Genomic DNA, 19,649 nt, shown 5'->3' on the forward strand with positions numbered 1-19,649 from the left:
CCGACAGCAAAAGGCTACGAAGTACACAATAACAATACGATGACGAAAAATTAAAGACAGAAGATAAAAATCAGAGGGGTTGTGTACAAAACACGACCGCATATATAGGTGACGCAGTACTACGTAAGTCTCTTTCGAATCATTCGATTCTTCATGTATACATGCTATATGCAACATATATACATGCTACATGCGTTGTATGTAACATTTATCAAAGTAGTAACATTGCATATGTTCAATCCTCAAAAGATTTCAGAGTTATTTCTATGTGCATTTGGAAACAATTTAACAAAATCAAGAACACAAACTATTGCTTTACTGCTACCTTACAGATATCAAATTCGCCTAGGTTTAATCGTCTCGCAGTAAAGAATTTCGGCTGTTCGGACTACAAACTTGTGTCTTTTTATCTGGCATACTTCCCTAACACAGACATCAAATTGGAGTAGGTTTTATCGCATTCGTAAGAAATCTGTTGGCACGAGGGGGCTTTGTCACTCTTTCTGACGTACTTCCCAAGCAAGAACATCAAAATGGTCTAGGTTTAATCGCGGTGTTAAGAAATCTTGTTCAAATGAGGAAACTTGATCACTTGTTTTGGCTTACTTCCCAAGCACAGATCTTAAATTGGTATAGGTTTAGATAATCGTAAAGAATCTTCCAACCAATCACGAAGCGAGAGGTCTGGTAAAACAAAGGTTCATTATTTTCAATTTTTCAATAGTTCAACATCAAGAATCCATACTTTTCTTCATTTGGGCCAATTCTTAGAAGATTTTACAATCGATTGGTGTAAGAATATTGAAAATCGTTCGGGAAACCACTAAGCTATTAGCGTTCAAAACCTGACCACTTTTCGAGAAAGATTTTTTGGAATGACACCCTATACCTACCAGCTACCTTCCTGAAAGAGGTAGTCCTACGTCAAAACTAAACAACACAAATGAAAATAAAATATGGAAAACATAGACAAAGGGCGAATGACGAAAGTCGAGAGTATGCGTCCTTGAATAAGGGAAAATTTGAAATGTGTCATAAACTGATTTGATTCAAGAAAGTATTAGTTTCCTTCAAATAGGTTCAATTAAAATGCGTTCATGACATACTGACTCTAAAATATCCATCAAGAATACCTGTACGATAAAACATTTTCACATGTTGTGCAAGATATATCTAGGTGGAATTAAGCTTGGTTTATCCGTGTAATTTGTTTACACTTTTAAGCGAAAATAGTCAAACTCAATCAAACTAACCTTGAAATGAAGCACAAATTTCATTAAACTTTCATTTAAACGAAAAATTTGATTAAATTTTGCCTATGCCTTAGTTTAACGCATAATTATAACGCTTCACATCACAGAAGAGATGAAAACAAATAGTAAAACTACGGATTTTTCTTCAGCAAAACCTGGCATCACTGGGCGTTGTACAAAACAGAACAGTGCGAGTAACGGAGGGTTAATTATTTTTTCCGCCAGGTCGTGTGCGGCCAATATGTCCCACTTGCGACGGTGCAATATGCCCCATTGCAGATGAGGCTTTAAATACAGATAAATAGATATAAGTGAAAATCTATTGCCACTATTAGGCTCAGTTAGTATTGTAGAATAAAAATGCCAGGAATATTGCAGAGTACTTAACAAAGCGGTGCAATATGCTACTTGCAGTATAATATGCCCCATGCAGAAAAGAAAAGCTATCCCAGGAGACCGACATGAGGTTTAATTTATATGAAAATACAATGTTTTGACAATGTCCAAGAAAGTTTAACTTTCCACAAAATAGAGTAGGCATATCAATTGCACAAATACTCAAAACACCACGTGGAGCTCAATATACTGCAGCTGGGGCATATTGCCCGCATAGAAGAAACCCAAATTTTAGACGCCGTTTTTAACCTTCCTAATGCATTAGAAAAAAGTTACATATTATGCATTAAGGGTCGAAAACGACCCAAGTTTTGAAATTGCTCTCATTCATCCATTTTCAATCCGAATTTCGTTTTCTTTACCTCGTTTGAAAGCTATGGCCAAAAACTAGCACCCAAGGTATGTTGGGGAATATTTGTTGACTGATGGCCACTTCTGCGTCGGTTCCGGAACACCCACTACCAGGTCCCGGGGAACATTTTTATATTTTGAGATAATTCATTTTGCGGCACATCAAATCACATTGGCTTGATAAAATAAGACTAGTGGAAGTACAATGGGGACATTTTGGACCCGAATGGCCACTTCCCCATCGGTTACGGAACATCCGGTACCTGGTTTTTGAGTCCATTTTTGAATTTTAGGATGATTTATCTTGCGGCACGTCAAATTACATCAGCTTGATAACGTAAGACTATTGAAAGTATAATAAAGACATTTTGAAGGCAAATGGCTACATCAGCATTGGTCCCGGAACATCCGGTACCCGGGTTTTGGCGCCATTTTTGTATTTTAGGATAACCCATCTTGCGACACATCAAATAACATCGGCTTGATTAAATAAGACTGATGAAAATAAAATAAGGTCATTTAGAAGCCAAATGGCCATTTTACCATCGGTTCCGCAACATCCGGTACCTGGTTCCGCGGGATATTTTTGGATTATGAAATAATTCATCTTGCGGCACATCAAATCACAACGCCTTGATCAAATAAAACAGTTACAAGAGCTATGGGGACCATTTGAAGACAAATGGCCATTTCATCATCGGTTCCGGAACATCGGGTGCACGGTTTGAGAACATTTTTGGATAGGATAATTCATCATGCGCCACATCAAATCACATTGGCTTGATGAAATAACACTAATGGAAGTATGTTGGAAAAATTTTGGAGCCAAAATTACCATTTCACCATCGGTTCCGGACTATCCGGTATCCGGGTTTTGGGGACATTTTTGAATTACAGGGTAATTTATCTGTCCCGAGTTACCCCGTTTTACGGTTCATTATAAATACCGGGTACCGGATTATATGCGACTGACGCCCCATTACACTTCCATTGTTGTTATTTTATCAACGGGATGTGATTTGAGGTGCCGCATGGTGAATTATCTCAAAAGCCAAAAATGTCCCCCGTAACTGGTACCGGATGACCCAGTACCGATGGTAAAGTGGCCATTTGGCTTCTAAATGACATTGTTTTACTTCCATCAGTCTTATTTTATCAAGCCGATGTGATTTGATATGTCGCATTATGAGTTATCCTAAAATACAAAAATGTCCCCAAAAACCGGGTACCGGATGTTCCAGGACCGATGCTGATGTGGCCATTTGTCTTCAACATGTGTTTATTATACTTTCAATAGTCTTATGTTATCAATGAGATGAAATTTGACGTGCCGCAATAGAAATCATCCTAAAATTCAAAAATGGCGTCAAAAACCAGGTACCGGATGTTCGGTAACCGATGGGGAAGTGGCCATTCGGGTCCAAAATGTCCCCATTGTACTTCCACTAGTCTTATTTTATCAAGCCAATGTGATTTGATGTGCCGCAAAATGAATTATCTCAAAATATAAAAATGTTCCCCGGGACCTGGTAGTGGGTGATCCGGAACCGACGCAGAAGTGGCCATCAGTCAACAAATATTCCCCAACATACCTTGGGTGCTAGTTTTTGGCCATATCTTTCAAACGAGGTAAAGAAAACGAAATTCGGATTGAAAATGGATGAATGAGAGCAATTTCAAAACTTGGGTCATTTTCGACCCTTAATGCATAATATGTAACTTTTTTTGCTGTGGCTCTCCTAGATGTCGCTGAAACCTGAAACTCCCCCACAATGCTAATTTTCCAAAGTTAGGAAAAGTCAGAAAATTTCAAGTCTCTAGCTCGTACCGTTACTGAGTATCAAGCTTTGTAAGTATGCCGATAGGTCGAAAACGACCCCAATGCACTAGGAAGGTTAAATAATTCCTAGCATTGCTATTCTACAATATTAAAGGAAATAAACAGTTGCAATTGATTTTAAGCTCAAAAATTAACATATATTCGTAGTTCTAACGTTAATCTTGGGAAGCCCGTTTGAAATATATCCATTTATTCTTACGGGGGGCACATTATGCCTTTACCATTATATATTACATTATACATTACCTTACCAGATTCTTTCTTAGTCCAATAGACAAATAGGGGGACCACAAAACGTTCCAGATATACCAGTGTATATATCAAGTTTAACCAGATTTTAATTCGTATTCTCGTGATTGTTACTGGACATTTTTTGGAAAATTTTCATATTTTATTGAGCAAAGCCTCTGAAATAAATACTCTCTGAAATAAATAAACTTTCAAAATTTTATGCAATTTTAGTTCCGACCTCCGACCGAGTTCCGATTTTAGTTCCGACTGTGCATCCTTTCTTAGATTTGACAGATTTTGAAAAATTTATATATTTTACGAAAAGATCTTTTTCAGTCCAAGAATATAATATCCTCCCAATCAGATTATGAGATGCGTCTAATGGAAACACCATTAAATACAGGACCACAAGGACCACAACCATGATTAGTAAGCGAACGGCATATTGCTACTTAATCTTGATGATAAATCTTAGCGTTCAAAATTTTCACTTAGAAGTAACATCCATCATAAATCAACTCTAACACATTCGACTAAAACGTGAGAAATTGTGAATGTAACCAGCTGCATTCGAACTGAAAACTTTAACCCCATAAAACGCATTGTTTCTCCATCGGACCGGCTTGAATCGTGCAGTGCCGACAAACCGACTTCCATTGAGAGTTCAATTTATCCCAAAATACCAAAGAAGCTATCCTATTTCCTCCCGTTGCGTTGTTAAGCACCGGGCTACCGGTTTGTGCCGTCACCGATGCCGACGACGCCGACGACGACTCCGGTCGCCGGCACATTGTTGCGCGGTTAGACAGCTTTGGCAGAAAATAGACTCGTAACCCCTAAACATAATAACCTTTCATCATTTATGATGTATTGCCCCGGCAGCCTGTGGATCGGTTCCGAAATTCCGCAATCGCCCACATCCCTTCTGCTGAACGGGAAAACCGGAGAAAAGCGACTGAGGTTGATGCTGATGCTGGTGCTGGGCTGGTGCGCGTGCGACTGGTGGTCGCTCAGACACCGGACCACCAGCCAGAGCGCAGAGAGGGGCAGGCAGAAGTGTGCCAGAGAAAGGTGGAATCGATTTACCATGCATTATGATTGTGCCATTGTTCCGTTTCAGTATGTGAGAGCCGGCGAAAATGCTAGCAAAAAGTGAAACGAAAGTGGCTATAAATATGATCAATAAATAGCGGGCAAATTGAACATCATTAAATTTAATTGCCTATACAAATCAGAAATCATTAGAAGTGTTTAATCATTTTCCACTTATTTGTTGCCCATTTTGAGCTTTATTTTTTGAGGGGGAAAATTTTGCTTTTGCTCCGAGTATTGACGCACGTCCACTGCCCCACTGGGAAAGGGTGTGCTCTTTTCGAACCCCATTGATTGTAGTCACGTACCGAATCCGGACTGATTGCACGGATGGGTATGAATAATATTGATTGTTCGATCCATTATTGTTGGTAAATTGAAGTGTTTATAGTGTACAATGGAAGAATTGTTTGGGACTTTAAGTTGACGTGACGAAAATCCAATACAATTAATAAGCAATCCAGGAGGGTTGAATTCCCCAAAACTTACCCTAGCGTTCCATTGAGCGTGGTGCTGTGATCCACCGGTTCGCAAGTTTCATCCAAACTGACCGAGATGTAGTCCGTTTCCAGTGTAACCGAAACGCGATACCAAGCACCGCGGACGCGTGTTTCGAGGATTCCGCTGCGGACGCCAGCCGCCACTATCGACGTCGCCGTCGCCGGGCTGGTCCGGCTGATACTGCCCGATTCCACCATTTCAACCCAGGCACTAGCTGACGGCACCTGCACCGGCACTATCTCTAATCTTGCCGGCACACCGGGGAATTTCCGGAAAACTTTCCTTTCACTCGCAGGATTTACCTGCCTCACGCACCTTGCTAACTATTATTATTAACTCCGCTGTGCTCCACTCGACGGATGTAACGTAATTTCACTTATGCGGCTGCCGGCATGCAAACTTTCGATGTTACATGCTTGAAACCGGCTGCTGCTGCTGGAGTGGCGACGGAGAGAAGAAAAAAGCTGCAAGTAAAATTATGGGAAAACATAATTAGAAATGATAATGTATTCCTAGCATCAGGCAATATTAAAATTTTAATTAAAATTACACTGCGCGGCGAGTACGGTGAGTGCACTCTCAAGTGTGAGTGCAGGTTTTTTTTCTCTGAAAAATAGATGGCATGATAATGGTTTGTCAAAGCGAATTAACTTTTAAGAGCAAGCTGAATTAATAACTTAATTAGTTGAGTCACATTAAAAGTATATTAATAAAAATTACTATGATTATATACACCCACGTTTTGTTTGTTTCAAGTGTGTCTGTAAAGTTTTTCAAAACCTGCCAGGAAACGTGCGTCATCACGAATTTATTTGCAAGTATGTATGTATCACTCACAGGCGAAATCTCAAACGTTATCGTGAGCAAAGTCCTCCATAAACTCAATCCGCGTACTTCGGTAAAATTATGCGTGGGTGATTGACACGTGTAGGAAAATAAAATCGCGAAAACAACCGTAAGTAATTCGAAACACTCGCAGACTTGTTTGGCCATCCTCCCGCATGCAGATTAGCATAACATACAAACTCTGCGAAGCGAACCGAGGAAAGCAGTCAATGGAAGGAACTTTGAGGAAGAAACTTGGTTGCCGAAGAGTGCCATCTACATATTATTTTATTTACCAAGCGGCGCAAATCAGGACCGTCACTCAATCTTTTCACACTTACAAAAGGAAGAACGACGCGACGCAGCTTGAAAAGCTGCATGAAATCGAATGTGATGTGAATGGAATCTGGTACTCCGAAAGATAGTCTCGAAAATTTGTTGAAGTCTGGATTACCAACCCCTAACCATTTCACCACTTTAGCCCTAACTGTATGAGTCTGGGTAGATCAGCGTCGTTCACAAATTAGATATGACACTTTCGAGATTAATGGTTGGTATTTTTTGAAATACCGCTTAAAATGTTCAAAAAATAAATACATAGAGGATTAGCTATTTTGGAATCAACCAAAATTGTAAATTTGGAAGCAAAGAATCTTTTTCATGTGAGGAAGATTGAACTGCGCCTGTCAGCTGCTTGCCTGCCATGCCACTGTCAGATGGGCCCGTCGGTGATTTGGGATGACATAGCCGTCCACATATTTATCGCGTAACCTAATGAGCTGACTGACTGGATTATTGATGAGCTTTCACGGTTATATAAAGGCTATACGCTTAGGAAGAGGTGCTACGTTGAAGATTGTTATCAATCATGCTTTCATGCTGAGATAATGAAAAATATTTGAAAATGTCTTTCGTGATTTGTGATTGTAATTTGGATAATGAAACATGGTAGATTAGCTGCTAGCTTGATCCCGATTTTCAATTTCTTTATTTTAGGAACAAGTAGATTAATCTTGATACCGCTTCATTTTCGATTAAGATTTCGTAAGTTAACTAAAACGCCTCTGATACTAATCGTAAGAAATCAGCTCATCAAAATGGCAGAACCAAACGGTTTGTAAGAAATTGTAAGAAATTCCGATATATCTTGATAATTCTTTGATTTTAAGTCACCGCAAAATCACTATCTTCAGGTTTAGTTGAAAAATTTTCGGTGAAATAATGAAACTGATGAATATATCGCGTCACGTTTCAGCCTACTATTCTTCAGCTATCGTCTGACGCATTCTTCTAGTATTTACGCCACATTCATATCAGTTATTCAGCCTTCATCAGTGGGCTGGTTTTCCTTCCGTCCAACTTGCTTGTTGTTGTTACTCTGCCAGTTGTTGTTACAACAAGCCAGTTGGACGGAAGGAAAACCAGCCCACTGATGAAGGCTGAATAACTGATATGAATGTGGCGTAAATACTAGAAGAATGCGTCAGACGATAGCTGAAGAATAGTAGGCTGAAACGTTACGCGATATATTCATCAGTTTCATTATTTCACCGAAAATTTTTCAACTAAACCTGAAGATATATCTTGATAATGTTCCAAACCTGTTCAGATTTCATTCTACAGTGACTAGACGCGATCCACAAAAATAGAAAAAAGGTCATCATATAACATCACATTTTTTGTGTAGTAAATACCGATCCCGATATATTTAACAACAATTTTACAAGCATTTGGCAACATTAATCCAACAATCACACATCAGCAATCGACCGGCAGCGTAAGGAGAAATAAGCCATTATTGATTCTGTAAATTTCAAAATAGTTTTTTTTTGGTTTGAAACAATCATAAAATGAATACTCTATGTTCAGATTGGCAAGAAACGTGCAGTGATTACAAAGTTAATGATTGCACATTTCCCCTTAAGTTATTAACAGCCACAACGAGTGCTTGAAAAAATTGACAGCCCTGCATGATGGCAAATATAAAACGCATTCGACGCATACAGTTTTACCCCCGGTAGTATTCTTTTATCTAACAGTCCATAGACATAACTACTGAACTGCTGACAGTGTTTGTCTTTGTACTGGATTCCGCCTTCTTTGCGATCAACGTTCTCTCAATGCTTCGGTTTGCCGATGGGATCGCCTCTCTCGCCGGTGATTGCGAACGTAATGATGGAGAAGTAAGAGCAGCATTGCGTAACCGAACTGGAGAGTAAAAATATCTCACTGAGTATGTACCGCAGATACGTCGATGACTGTTTCTGTGTAGCATCCAATGAACATGTGAACGAAATTTTAAACATATTCAACAGATTCCACAACAGATTGCAATTCACAATAGAGATTGAACAAAGTTGAAGCCTCAAATTTCTCGACATGCTGCTGAAAAGAAATAATGAACGAATAGAGAAAACGTGGGCACCGGAACAGGAAGATGGAAGGTACCTCGATTTTGCTTCCCAAAGCCCGTATGCACACAAATGTAACATGGCTATAGCAATATTCGACAGAGCTTTAAAGCTATCCGATTGCCAAAATCGCCCTGCTGCGATTAAAATGACAAAAAACATCTTGCGCATCAACCATTACCCCACATGGTTTGTCCGTAAAATATTAGCAGATCGAGTACACAAACTCTATAACTCTCTGCAAGCGACTAAACAAACCACTAGTGAGGTAAGATACGTCTTCACCCTGTACATCCCTGGACTAAGTGAAAAATTAAAGAAGATCTTGCACAAACACAATACGGAATTAACGTTTCGGAATCGGTTGTTTAGTAAACTTAAAGATTCTGTTCCACCAGGAAAGCAGATAAATGTTGTATACTCGATACCATGTGGAACGGACGATGGAAAAGTCTACATCGGACAAACGGGAAGGAAACTAGAAACCAGGGTAGCAGAACACAAAAATGATGCTAAAAAGGGCGAGGCGAAACTCGCCAAAACTCGGCTTTTAGAACGGATAGAGAACCAGGAGACCAGAACAACAGCGGAAATGTTCCACATCAAAATCCTAGGTGATAGCAAAACCGTAAATCTACAGAGAGAATGTGCGGTACATTCAATGCTGCATACAACGGTCTAATCCTGAAGCTTCGTCAGAGTAATAACAACAAGCCAGTTGGACGGAACGAAAACCAGCCCACTGGTGAAAGCTGAATAATTGATATGAATGTGGCGTAGATACTAGAAGAATGTAAGAATGTTTTGTAATGCGTGTTTTTGTACCGTCTAAAAAAAATGTAATTCGCGAATTTGATTGTTGACAAATACCTAAATAGCACAATTTAATGGCAATAAATATTTACAGGCGTCAGACGATAGCTGAAGAGTAGTAGGCTGAAGCGTTACGCTATATACCATAGTGCATCAATATGCGGACACTTAAGCATGTCATATTTTTAATATACTCCGTAAACAATAATTACGCAACATTCTAGTAATTACTTTGTGCTATAATCAAATATAAAGTTTAAATTTGCAATAACACATCAATTTTACAATAAAAACTCAATAAAATATATTAAAATAAGAAAAATAAACAGGCTTGTCGTGTTTATAAATCCGGACACCTCAAAGCTCAGTGAATCACTTTTGAATCGTTTACCGGACAGGTAAAACTTTTTGATATTTTGTCTAAGAAATGTTTGCCTATAAGTAAACAACTTATCACTTGTTACATGTAGTATTAAATAATCATCTCTCTGCACATTTTTTTACTTTTAATTGCACTTTTGTGTTATTAACGGTACGATTCTAGTCAAGTGCGACACTGACTCACTTACCTAACCAGAGAATGAAAGTGATCAAGTAATTCTACATTAAATGCCTTAAAGTATTTTGGATTGCCAAATATTTTACCGGTTCCATGGATCGAGGCTCCTTCTTGTACCAAACTTCTGCCTGGTTCAACGCGTCCTTTCGCATTTTCTAGGAAAAACATTAGGCAGCCACCATCAATAGTCAAACATGTCCGGATCTAAAAACATGGTTTTGAATCCGGACAGCGTAATTATTTACAAAAATACACCTTATTTCAACACATTAATGAATGACACCGTCTCATTTGATTAAAATTTGCCTTCTTTGTCGATGCTAAGTTAAAAAAATGGTTTCTTTGAATAATAAATTCCCAAAACCTTAAATCGCGAAAGCACTACTTTTTAGTAATCTAAAAAACTCGCAGAAAAAAAACACTGTTTGACACCAACGTTACGTTTGGATTTATTTAAGTTATTTCGCGTAGCCTACTTAACCATCGATTATGTTTAAACGATCTTAGATATATTTGCAAAGTAAACCACATAGCTACAACTCATAAATTGCATTTATTATTACTTAATAAGGATAAATTAGTGAAGGTGTCCGGATATTGGTACCGTCCGGATTTTGATACAGCATGGTATTCATCAGTTTCATTATTTCACCGAAAATTTTCAACTAAACCTGAAGATAGTGTTTGTCTTTCTCAGTTTTCAACCCTTCAAAACAATTCATTCACGAATGGCAGTGCTGGATGATTGCTCAACTAACCTGTCAATCAATTGTCTTACTCTTGACTGATATTTTAGATCTCAAAGTTTAGTTTTTTAAACTGCCTACTTTTTAAAATTAACCAAAACCTGGCCGAAGGAACTTAATTAAAACTTCAAAGCAATGTTTACGTTTATTGTAATTTCGTTTGCCGTTGCCAGCAGTTCAGAATGAATAAATGATTTAATTCACTATTGTCGAGAACGAATCAATAGGCTACAATAGACCACAATAATGATCACAGTGGCGCTAACCTACCGGCAAAGAAGCTTGAAACTTTTAAGAAGGCTACTTTGAAGAGAGATAAATACAGCATCCCCCGCTTGTTTCGTTTTATCGAACATTAGTTATCGGCCCGAAAACTACAAATAAAGGCTCAGAAAAGATATGTTCACTATTCGTTTATTAAAATTTATGTCATAAATGTGGTGAACATTAGCAGCTGACCATGCAACTGTACCCAGTTACTGGAGTGACACACTACCAAATAAAACACGAAATTCTTATAGGTCTCCCTCTTTGTTTTACTATGTTTCCCTCACGTTCTCCTCTTTCTTCTTTTCTCTTTCTCTCTGCCTATTACTTTGGTCATTCTTCAATCTGAAATTGTGTTCATTTTGAAGAAAATTAATGTGAAATTAATACAATTTAGGTTTGCAGTTTTGGGTACTGTTTCTGAAAGTAGTTTGACCTGTTTCTGCAGCACTTTGTCTGTCTCTTATCGGTACTATAGATTTTAACGCTTGTATTAAATCCAACACAATTTCATCGATTTTGCACTTTTGTTGAATTTTGCACTGTCAGTCAATGCTTTTATCACACTAACGGGTGACAAGTAAAATTTTGGAATTTTGTTGAGGCCCCTATACTCAACAACAAACGAGCTCTGAGAGAAAGGAGAAGTAGTATGTGTTAGCTTTCTCTCTCTCCTCCTTTTGTCAATATTTTTTGTTTTGTTTATGCTTGCCTTTTTTGCTTAAAATGACGTCGAAACAAGAAACATTTCGGGAGCGCGCTGTTCACTTCTACGAATTGTCACAGAAATCTCGGCAAAAAGTTTACGGTACAACTTTTAAAAAGCGAATATGTTGCTGCTTTGACTATTTACCATATCCTAAGATACCCAACAACTATTCGCAAGCAAGGTAGTGGAAGACCATGGCTATCAATAAAGTTGTGCCAGACGAATGTTTGAAGAAAATTTTGATCCCGTTTCTACAAAAACATCATGCAGATGGACAATACGTGTTTTGGCCGGATAGAGCAACATCGCATTACGCCAAAAAAAACACAATCGTTCCCGAATACCCATTTTTACCAAAAAAACCATGACCCGAAAAATCTGTCTCAGTGCGCCCGATCGAAGATTTCTTCGGTATTTTGAGTTTCTTGGTGTACAAAAATTACTGGAGAGATGCGAATTGCAAATAGTTGATTGTTAGAATCAAGATATGCATTCGTAAAGTTGACTTGACGGCCGTACAACGCTCCTGTTCGGACACCAAACGGATGCTTCGCCGAACAGCCGATTACGGACCGTTTTCAAATGTACACTAATTTTTTTTTCAACAATGGATAATGTATCTTTAATTTCGGTAAATCAGATCTTCTTAATGTATTTTTGTCTTTTTTTAACAGCTTGGGAAAAAAATTCTAAAATTTTGGTTGTCACCCGTTATTTATCTTTTCCCCCTGATCCGTTTTGACTTCCCGACTGTTCCTGACGTTCCACAACCTCAATGTTACTTCGCTGACAGCTAACGCTGAGCTGCTGTTAAAAGCGTTACTGCACCAAGCGGTCCCATCGTGACATACTTCCACCTGTAAACCTTGGTGAGAGTCCAATTCTCCTGGCACAACGTAACTCGAGTTTTTCTTTTACATCGACGTCCAATACAGCGATCTGCTGGCATATGCAGAATACCAGAAGATATTCGATCCGTCCCCGTCCTTCCCATGCTGGAACCATTTCCATCTCCGCGTGATTATGGGTAGATATTCCTTGAGCTATCTGCTCCAGAAATCGTCCATGATGTACCTGGCTTACTTCCAGCTACTCCGAACTGTCGAGCTGTTCGTTCGGTAGGGACTTCGTCCCAGAAGAATTACCCAACAAGAAGTGGTTGGATGTTCATGTTCAGAAGCATAGTCTCTATTGTGTCATCATCCAATTTGTGTGGACCATTCAGTATGGCTCCAATCGCCACCTTTAACGATCGGACGAGACTCTCCCACGCGTCTCCCATGTGCGCCGCCGCTGGTGGGCAAAATTTGACGAGATTTGGATAGCCGAGTGTTCGATGAAAATGTTGGTGGTGCATAACGACGTTTACGGATCTTTACCGTTTGGTATCATAAACTTTTTTACCGAACGCTCGACTGTCCAAATCTCGGCAAAATTTTGCCGACTATGATGCTGATGGTGTCTGCAGACGTGTACTTTTCAGAGAGTGCCATTTCATCCTTCAAATCGTTACCGGTACCTTGGAAATAGGTAGTGTTGTCCGTTCAGAAATCCCTTGGCTTGCCTCTGTGTGCCGATTTTCGTGCGGCTCTTGAGTTATTTCAGGGATGGTGATTTCGTCTGCGAAACAGTTCCAAATTGTCCTTGGGTCCACACCGGTGGAAGTTTTCGATACCATTTTTTGTATTTCTTTTCGCTTTAATCGCTATTGAGACAGCACTAAGAGCATATTTTTTATTGCGTGCTTGCGTTTATGGCTGGTAAACGGCTGAATAATGCGTACCGTAGGTGCCTTGTGCACGTGTAGGCATAAAATAGACCCTACAGTGGTTCATAGCCTCTTATTCAGCAACTCCTATTCCTACCTCCTCGTGGTACCAGCCGGGATACGAGCAACTTTGGTGGAGATCGGGTAACCAACCCCGGTGGAAGCCAAGGTCGTATGCTGACAGGAAAGGAGGGCTCTTTCGAGCTTCGTTGGCCCTCCGGCGAAACAGGGGGTTGGTGTAGCAGGCTTTGCAAGCCGTCACCACGAAAAATACTAAAGCATGGAACGAAGAACAAATATATTCTTACTGGAACAATCGGAATAGACCCACGCGACGAAAAAGGACTATGGATTGGAAACTCGGGACGTGGAACTGCCGATCTCTCAACTTCCAAGGGAGCACTCGAGTGCTCTCCGACGTATTGAAGAGCCGCAAGTTCGACGTAGTAGCGCTGCAGGAGGTGTGCTGGAAGAGCTCAACGTTACGTACGTTCAGAGATGGACATACCATCTACCAGAGCTGCGGCAACACACACGAGCTGGGTACAGCTTTCATAGCGATGGGCGAGATGCGGAAACGGGTAATTGGGTGGTGGCCAATCAATCCTCGAATGTGCAGGTTGAGAATCAAGGGCCGATTCTTCAACATAAGCATCATCAACGTGCACAGCCCTCACCTCAGAAGTACCGATGACGACAAGGATGAAATCTACGCGCAGTTGGAGAGTGAATACGACCGCTGCCCAAAACATGATATCAAGATCGTCATAGGGGATTTCAATGCTCAGGTCGGCCAGGAGGAGGAATACAAACCGGTGATTGGAAGGTTCAGTGCACACTAGCGAACCAATGAAATGGGCCTAAGACTTATCGACTTTGCCGCCTCCAAGAATATGGCCGTACGTAGTACCTTTTCCAGCACAAAATCCATCACAAGTACACCTGGAGGTCGCCAAATCAGACAGAATCACAGATCGACCACGTTTTGATCGACAGCCGGCACTTCTCAGACATTATCGAACTCAGATCCTATCGAAGCGCTAACGTTGACTCGGACCACTACCTAGTGATGGTTAGGATGCGCCCAAGACTCTCCGTTGTGAACAACATTCGGTACCGACGCCAGCCTCGGTTAGATCTCGCGCGACTGAAGCAGCCAGACGTCGCCGCAAACTACGCACATTCACTCGAAGCTGCACTGCCGGAAGAGGACGAGCTGGACGAAGCCCCTCTCGAGGACTGTTGGAACACTATCAAAACAGCCATCAGCAGTGTAGCGGACAGCTCCATCGGGCATGTGGCCCGGAATCAGCGGAACGATTGGTTTGACGATGAATGTAGGAGGGTGATGGATGAGGAGAACGCTGCGCGGGCGGCCAATATGCGCAGTGCCACACGTCAGAACGTGGAAAGACACAAACAGAAGAAGATGCAGCGAAACCAAAACTTTCGGGAGAAAAAGCGCAACCTGGAAGAGCAGGAATATGCAGAGTTGGAGCGGCTGCATCGTTCTCAGGAAACGCGGAAGTTCTACCAGAAACTGAACGGATCCCGCAAAGGCTTTGTGCCGCGTGCCGAAATGTGTCGGGATAAGACTGGCAGTATTCTGATGGACGATCGTGAGGTGACGGATAGGTGGAAGCAGCACTTCGACGAACACCTGAATGGCGCCCATGCGGAAAACCATGGCGGCGGGGAAAGCGATTTCGACGGTGCAGCAAACGGGGAAGAGGTGCCAGCCCCAACGATAGGCAAAGTTAAGGAGGCCATCATGCAGCTAAAGAACAACAAGTCAGTTGGAAAAGATGGCATCGGAGCGGAGCTTATTAAAATGGGACCAGAGAAGCTGGCCGTTTGTCTGCACCGACTAATTGTTAGAATTTGGGATACGGAATAGCTACCGGAGGAGTGGAAAGATGGGGTTATCTGCCCGATCTACAAAAAGGGCGACAAGTTGGACTGTGAGAACTATCGAGCGATCACCGTTCTCAATGCCGCTTTCAAAGTGCTGTTCCAAATCATTTTCCGCCGTCTATCACCAATTGCGAATAGATTTGTGGGAACTTATCAAGCCGGCTTCGTCGAAGGTCGAGTGGATTGTCAAGTTCATTCGAATCACACCGAGGGCTTCGTCAAGGTGATGGTCTCTCATGCCTGCTGTTCAACATAGCGCTACAAGGTGTTATGAACCGAGCGGATATCAACACGCGGGGCACGATATTCAACAAATCTAGTCAATTCGTCTGCTTTGCCGATGACATAGATATTATCGGCAGAACATCTGTGGCGGTGGCTGAACAGTACACCAGACTAAAGCGCGAAGCAGAAAAGATTGGGTTAAAGGTAAATACGTCTAAAACAAAGTACATGCTGGCCAGCGGAACCGAGGCCGAACGACACCGCTTGGGCAGTAGTATATTGATCGACAGCGATGAGTTTGAGGGAGTCGATGAATTTGTCTACCTTGGCTCACTGGTAACGGTGGACAATGATACCAGCCGTGAGATTCGGAGGCGTATTATCAGCGGAAGTCGTGCTTACTATGGGCTCCACAAACAATTGCGGTCGAGCAGACTAAGTCCCCGTACAAAGTGCACCCTGTACAAGACGCTTATTAGACCGGTTGTTCTCTAGGGGCATGAAACATGGACAATCCTCGAGGAGGACCTGCGAGTGCCCGGAGTCTTCGAACGACGAGTGCTAAGAACAATCTTCGGCGGCGTACAGGAGAACGGAGTATGGAGGCGGAGGATGAACCATGAACTCGCACAGCTCTATGGCGAACCCAGTATCCAGAAGGTAGCTAAAGCTGGACGGATACAATGGGCAGGGCATGTTGCAAGAGTGCCGGACAACTACCCTGCAAAGATGGTGTTCGCCTCAAATCCGGTAGGAACAAGACGACCAGGAGCGCAGCGAGCAAGATGGTTAAACCAGGTGGAGCGAGATCTGGCGGAGAGTACTCGGTGTTTTAAATATCTACTTAATAACAAAATGTGTTATCAATGTATCTCCATATTTATCCAAGAACAAAATATAGTATTATACTTTAGTTTGATATAGTTTTGATATTATTTTGCTCTTCGCTCCTGCTCGGGCAGTAACGCACATTGACCGTGTAAATGTGATACTTGTGAACGGATGCCCCAGCACAGCACAAGTCGAGAGATTGAGAGCGAATTCAGCGGTGCAAACTTGGTCTTCGACTCGACAATCGAGGCGGCCTTGATCGGTTTCCAAGCCGAAGAAGAATACAGGTGAATTTGTAGCAGAGCGAAGCCATTGAGAATAGTGGTAATAGCATCTCGGAATGCGGAGTTGGTCCAATTACTGAAGAGAATCTGCCCAAAGTCGCCAACATTCAATGATGTCGTGCGGAATTTCTTAGTACTTTGACCCTGCGTCTGACTTCCAGAGCTCCTGGAAAAACACTTTTTCTTCCGTGCACCATGAAGAAAGCGATAAGACCGACTAGGTCAAACAGAGTCATGACTACCCTAGCAACCTCTCGCTTAGTAAGAACGTGATCATTCTTTAGAATGCTTAACAGATCGTCACCCATACGAAGGCATACATCCTCGTCTGTGAACCACTTCAGTCGCAACACCGATTCAGATTTCCCTACGTTCTAGCACAGGTTTTTCGAATCCCTTTCTGTTACCTAGTCAATTCCATACAGGACTTTATACTTATTGGACAGGAATTGATTTCGTTCACCAATTGAATCGCCTCCTCGGTCGTCTCGGCTGTTCATGTAGCCATCAATATAATGTTTGTTCGTTGTGGCTCCTAGAGGAAACACAATTTCGGGATTTCTAGTAGAAACGACACAAGTGTAACCAGAATTTGCAAAAGCTATAACAACTTTATGACCACTGTGTTAGTAGGGTCGCATATTTGCTTGCAAACTTAGCCGCATTGAGGTGTTTGGGGTGCTGTGCTGACGCTGGAGAACAGAACGACCCGAAGGTGGCGACGCTCATGACGTAAACTCGTGGAATGTCTGTTGGATTATCACGGAGCACGAAGCGCTGCGATTGGCAATCGGGAGAACGTATTTATAACCGATATAACATTACGTCGGCACTTACCGCCGTATTGGAAGCGGAGCGAGAAGATCAGCCCCCTTATAGATCTTCGAGTTGAAAGACACGTTACCCGCCTTGGCCGCCGCATCCCAGATTAGCCGAACTTTTCCGGGCTTTTTTGAGCTAGTGGCCACGTTAAACGAAGCTGGCGTCAACACGGTTTTGCAACTCTGGCTCCTGCTGAAGCTGATGCTCTAGCGACTGCCTTGGCGTGGTTCGACGACTTCAGTATCTTCGAGTGGAAAATAGTCACGAAGTGGTTCATTTAGTGCACGATCAGGATCGGCAACCGTCTCGATCTGGAAACTGACTATTGCAGACTGATTCGAGTTGGGCATAGAATGTAACGGGACTACTTCTGGCAGCTTCAGAGGACTGTGCGTTGTCTTGATCAATGGGTAACTTGGAACTCGTAGTCTTCGAGTGGGAGAGCCCGCAAATACGGGAAACAATTCACCAAGTCCCGGAAGTTCAAGCTTTACATGGACAGAACAAGACGGCTAACCGTACGTGCATTGGACAGAGTGTAGCGGAAAGCTGTACATATTGAGCATTCGGTTTAATTCGTGTTACATTTCTAGTCCACTTTAGGGTTAGAGTTGTAGGTTTGTCACTAACACCAAGTGACCTGGCAACTGATTCATTACAAGCATGTTGGATGAGCCTTCGTTAGTGAAGGTGTGGATAGTTTAGGATTTGTTGATGCCACGTAGGATGACCGGAAGAATACGGAAAAGTGAACACTGCAAGTCCCCGGAAGTCACGTGGCTAGAAAATCCATTCGTTCGCCGTGACCAACCCGGACGTAAACGCGCCGAATGTATCGAGTATCACTATATGATGCCGATTCCTGAAAGCTGCCTAGTCGAGTCACATTGAACCTGGGAACTTCACATGACTGCACCAAGGGGTCCTTTCATGATAGCTTCTTTATCTTCCTCCACACTCTTTCTCCCTCCTATCTTTCTCTCTGCTTTTTTCTTTCTCTCACTTCATAATTCATTTTCTCTCATCCTCTCGCTCTCTGTCTGTCTCATAATGCAATACAAACACACTTTTTCCTCATATGAAAATGGGTGACATGCCGTCGAAAATCGTTAACATTTCAAGCATAAATCAGCATAAAAAAATAATGTCGTCGTGAAATTTTCAACATCCAAAGATCAAAAGTCGTTTAACAAAGTTTTAGAGTCTTTCGTCACCGTTTTGCAAATGTTGCAAAACAGCATTTTTCAAATTATATTATATTTCCTTCGTTGATTACGGAGAACATTTTCATACAGAGAGTTTTGTTCCACGTTACTTAGTTCAAGAGCTTTTTTTTAAATAGGCGATATCCAAGAAAATCAGAAGACTTCCTTTAAAATTTTATGAGAAACCCCTATTTATTCCACCTGGTGGTGAAAAGGGAACCTTTGTCATACCATTTTATTTGTTATTTGAGATAGAAATCACTCCTACTGACAGATCAAATTTGCAGTTTCATTTTTCCGGCTGCGAGAGGATTTTTGCACTTTGGTACCAGCTAATAATTTTATTTGCATATAAAACATGGATAGAAGGCACAGTTTTTTTACTGGATAAAATTTCCTTTGTTTTGGATAGTTTTTTTCGTGTGATTGAAAAAATTCTGGCAATAATATTTCAATTGCATTAGCATTTTGTTTTGAAGACGAATAAATTTTTTGAAAAATTATTCATTCTCATTTTTATTATTACGCTTCGTGTGATTCATGATATGAAGAGCGTGTTGTTAAATTTATTGCTTATTGCTTATTACTTTTTGCTGAAACCGGAAT

General features: G+C 41.3%; 1 protein-coding gene across 4 annotated transcripts in view; it reads right to left on the reverse strand.

The window, feature by feature from the left end:
• LOC128733875 (beta-1-syntrophin) overlaps nt 1–19,649 on the reverse strand; it is a 423,176-nt gene that overhangs the window by 268,116 nt on the left and 135,411 nt on the right. For all 4 annotated transcript variants that reach the window (XM_053827723.1, XM_053827722.1, XM_053827721.1 and 1 more), the window contains exon 2: nt 5,653–6,128. In XM_053827723.1, the coding sequence (XP_053683698.1) occupies nt 5,653–5,861 (209 nt within the window). In that variant the 5' untranslated portion in view covers nt 5,862–6,128. The remainder of the gene's footprint in view (nt 1–5,652; nt 6,129–19,649) is intronic.

This window comes from Sabethes cyaneus, chromosome 2, assembly GCF_943734655.1.
Source record: "Sabethes cyaneus chromosome 2, idSabCyanKW18_F2, whole genome shotgun sequence".
NCBI lineage: Eukaryota > Metazoa > Arthropoda > Insecta > Diptera > Culicidae > Sabethes > Sabethes cyaneus.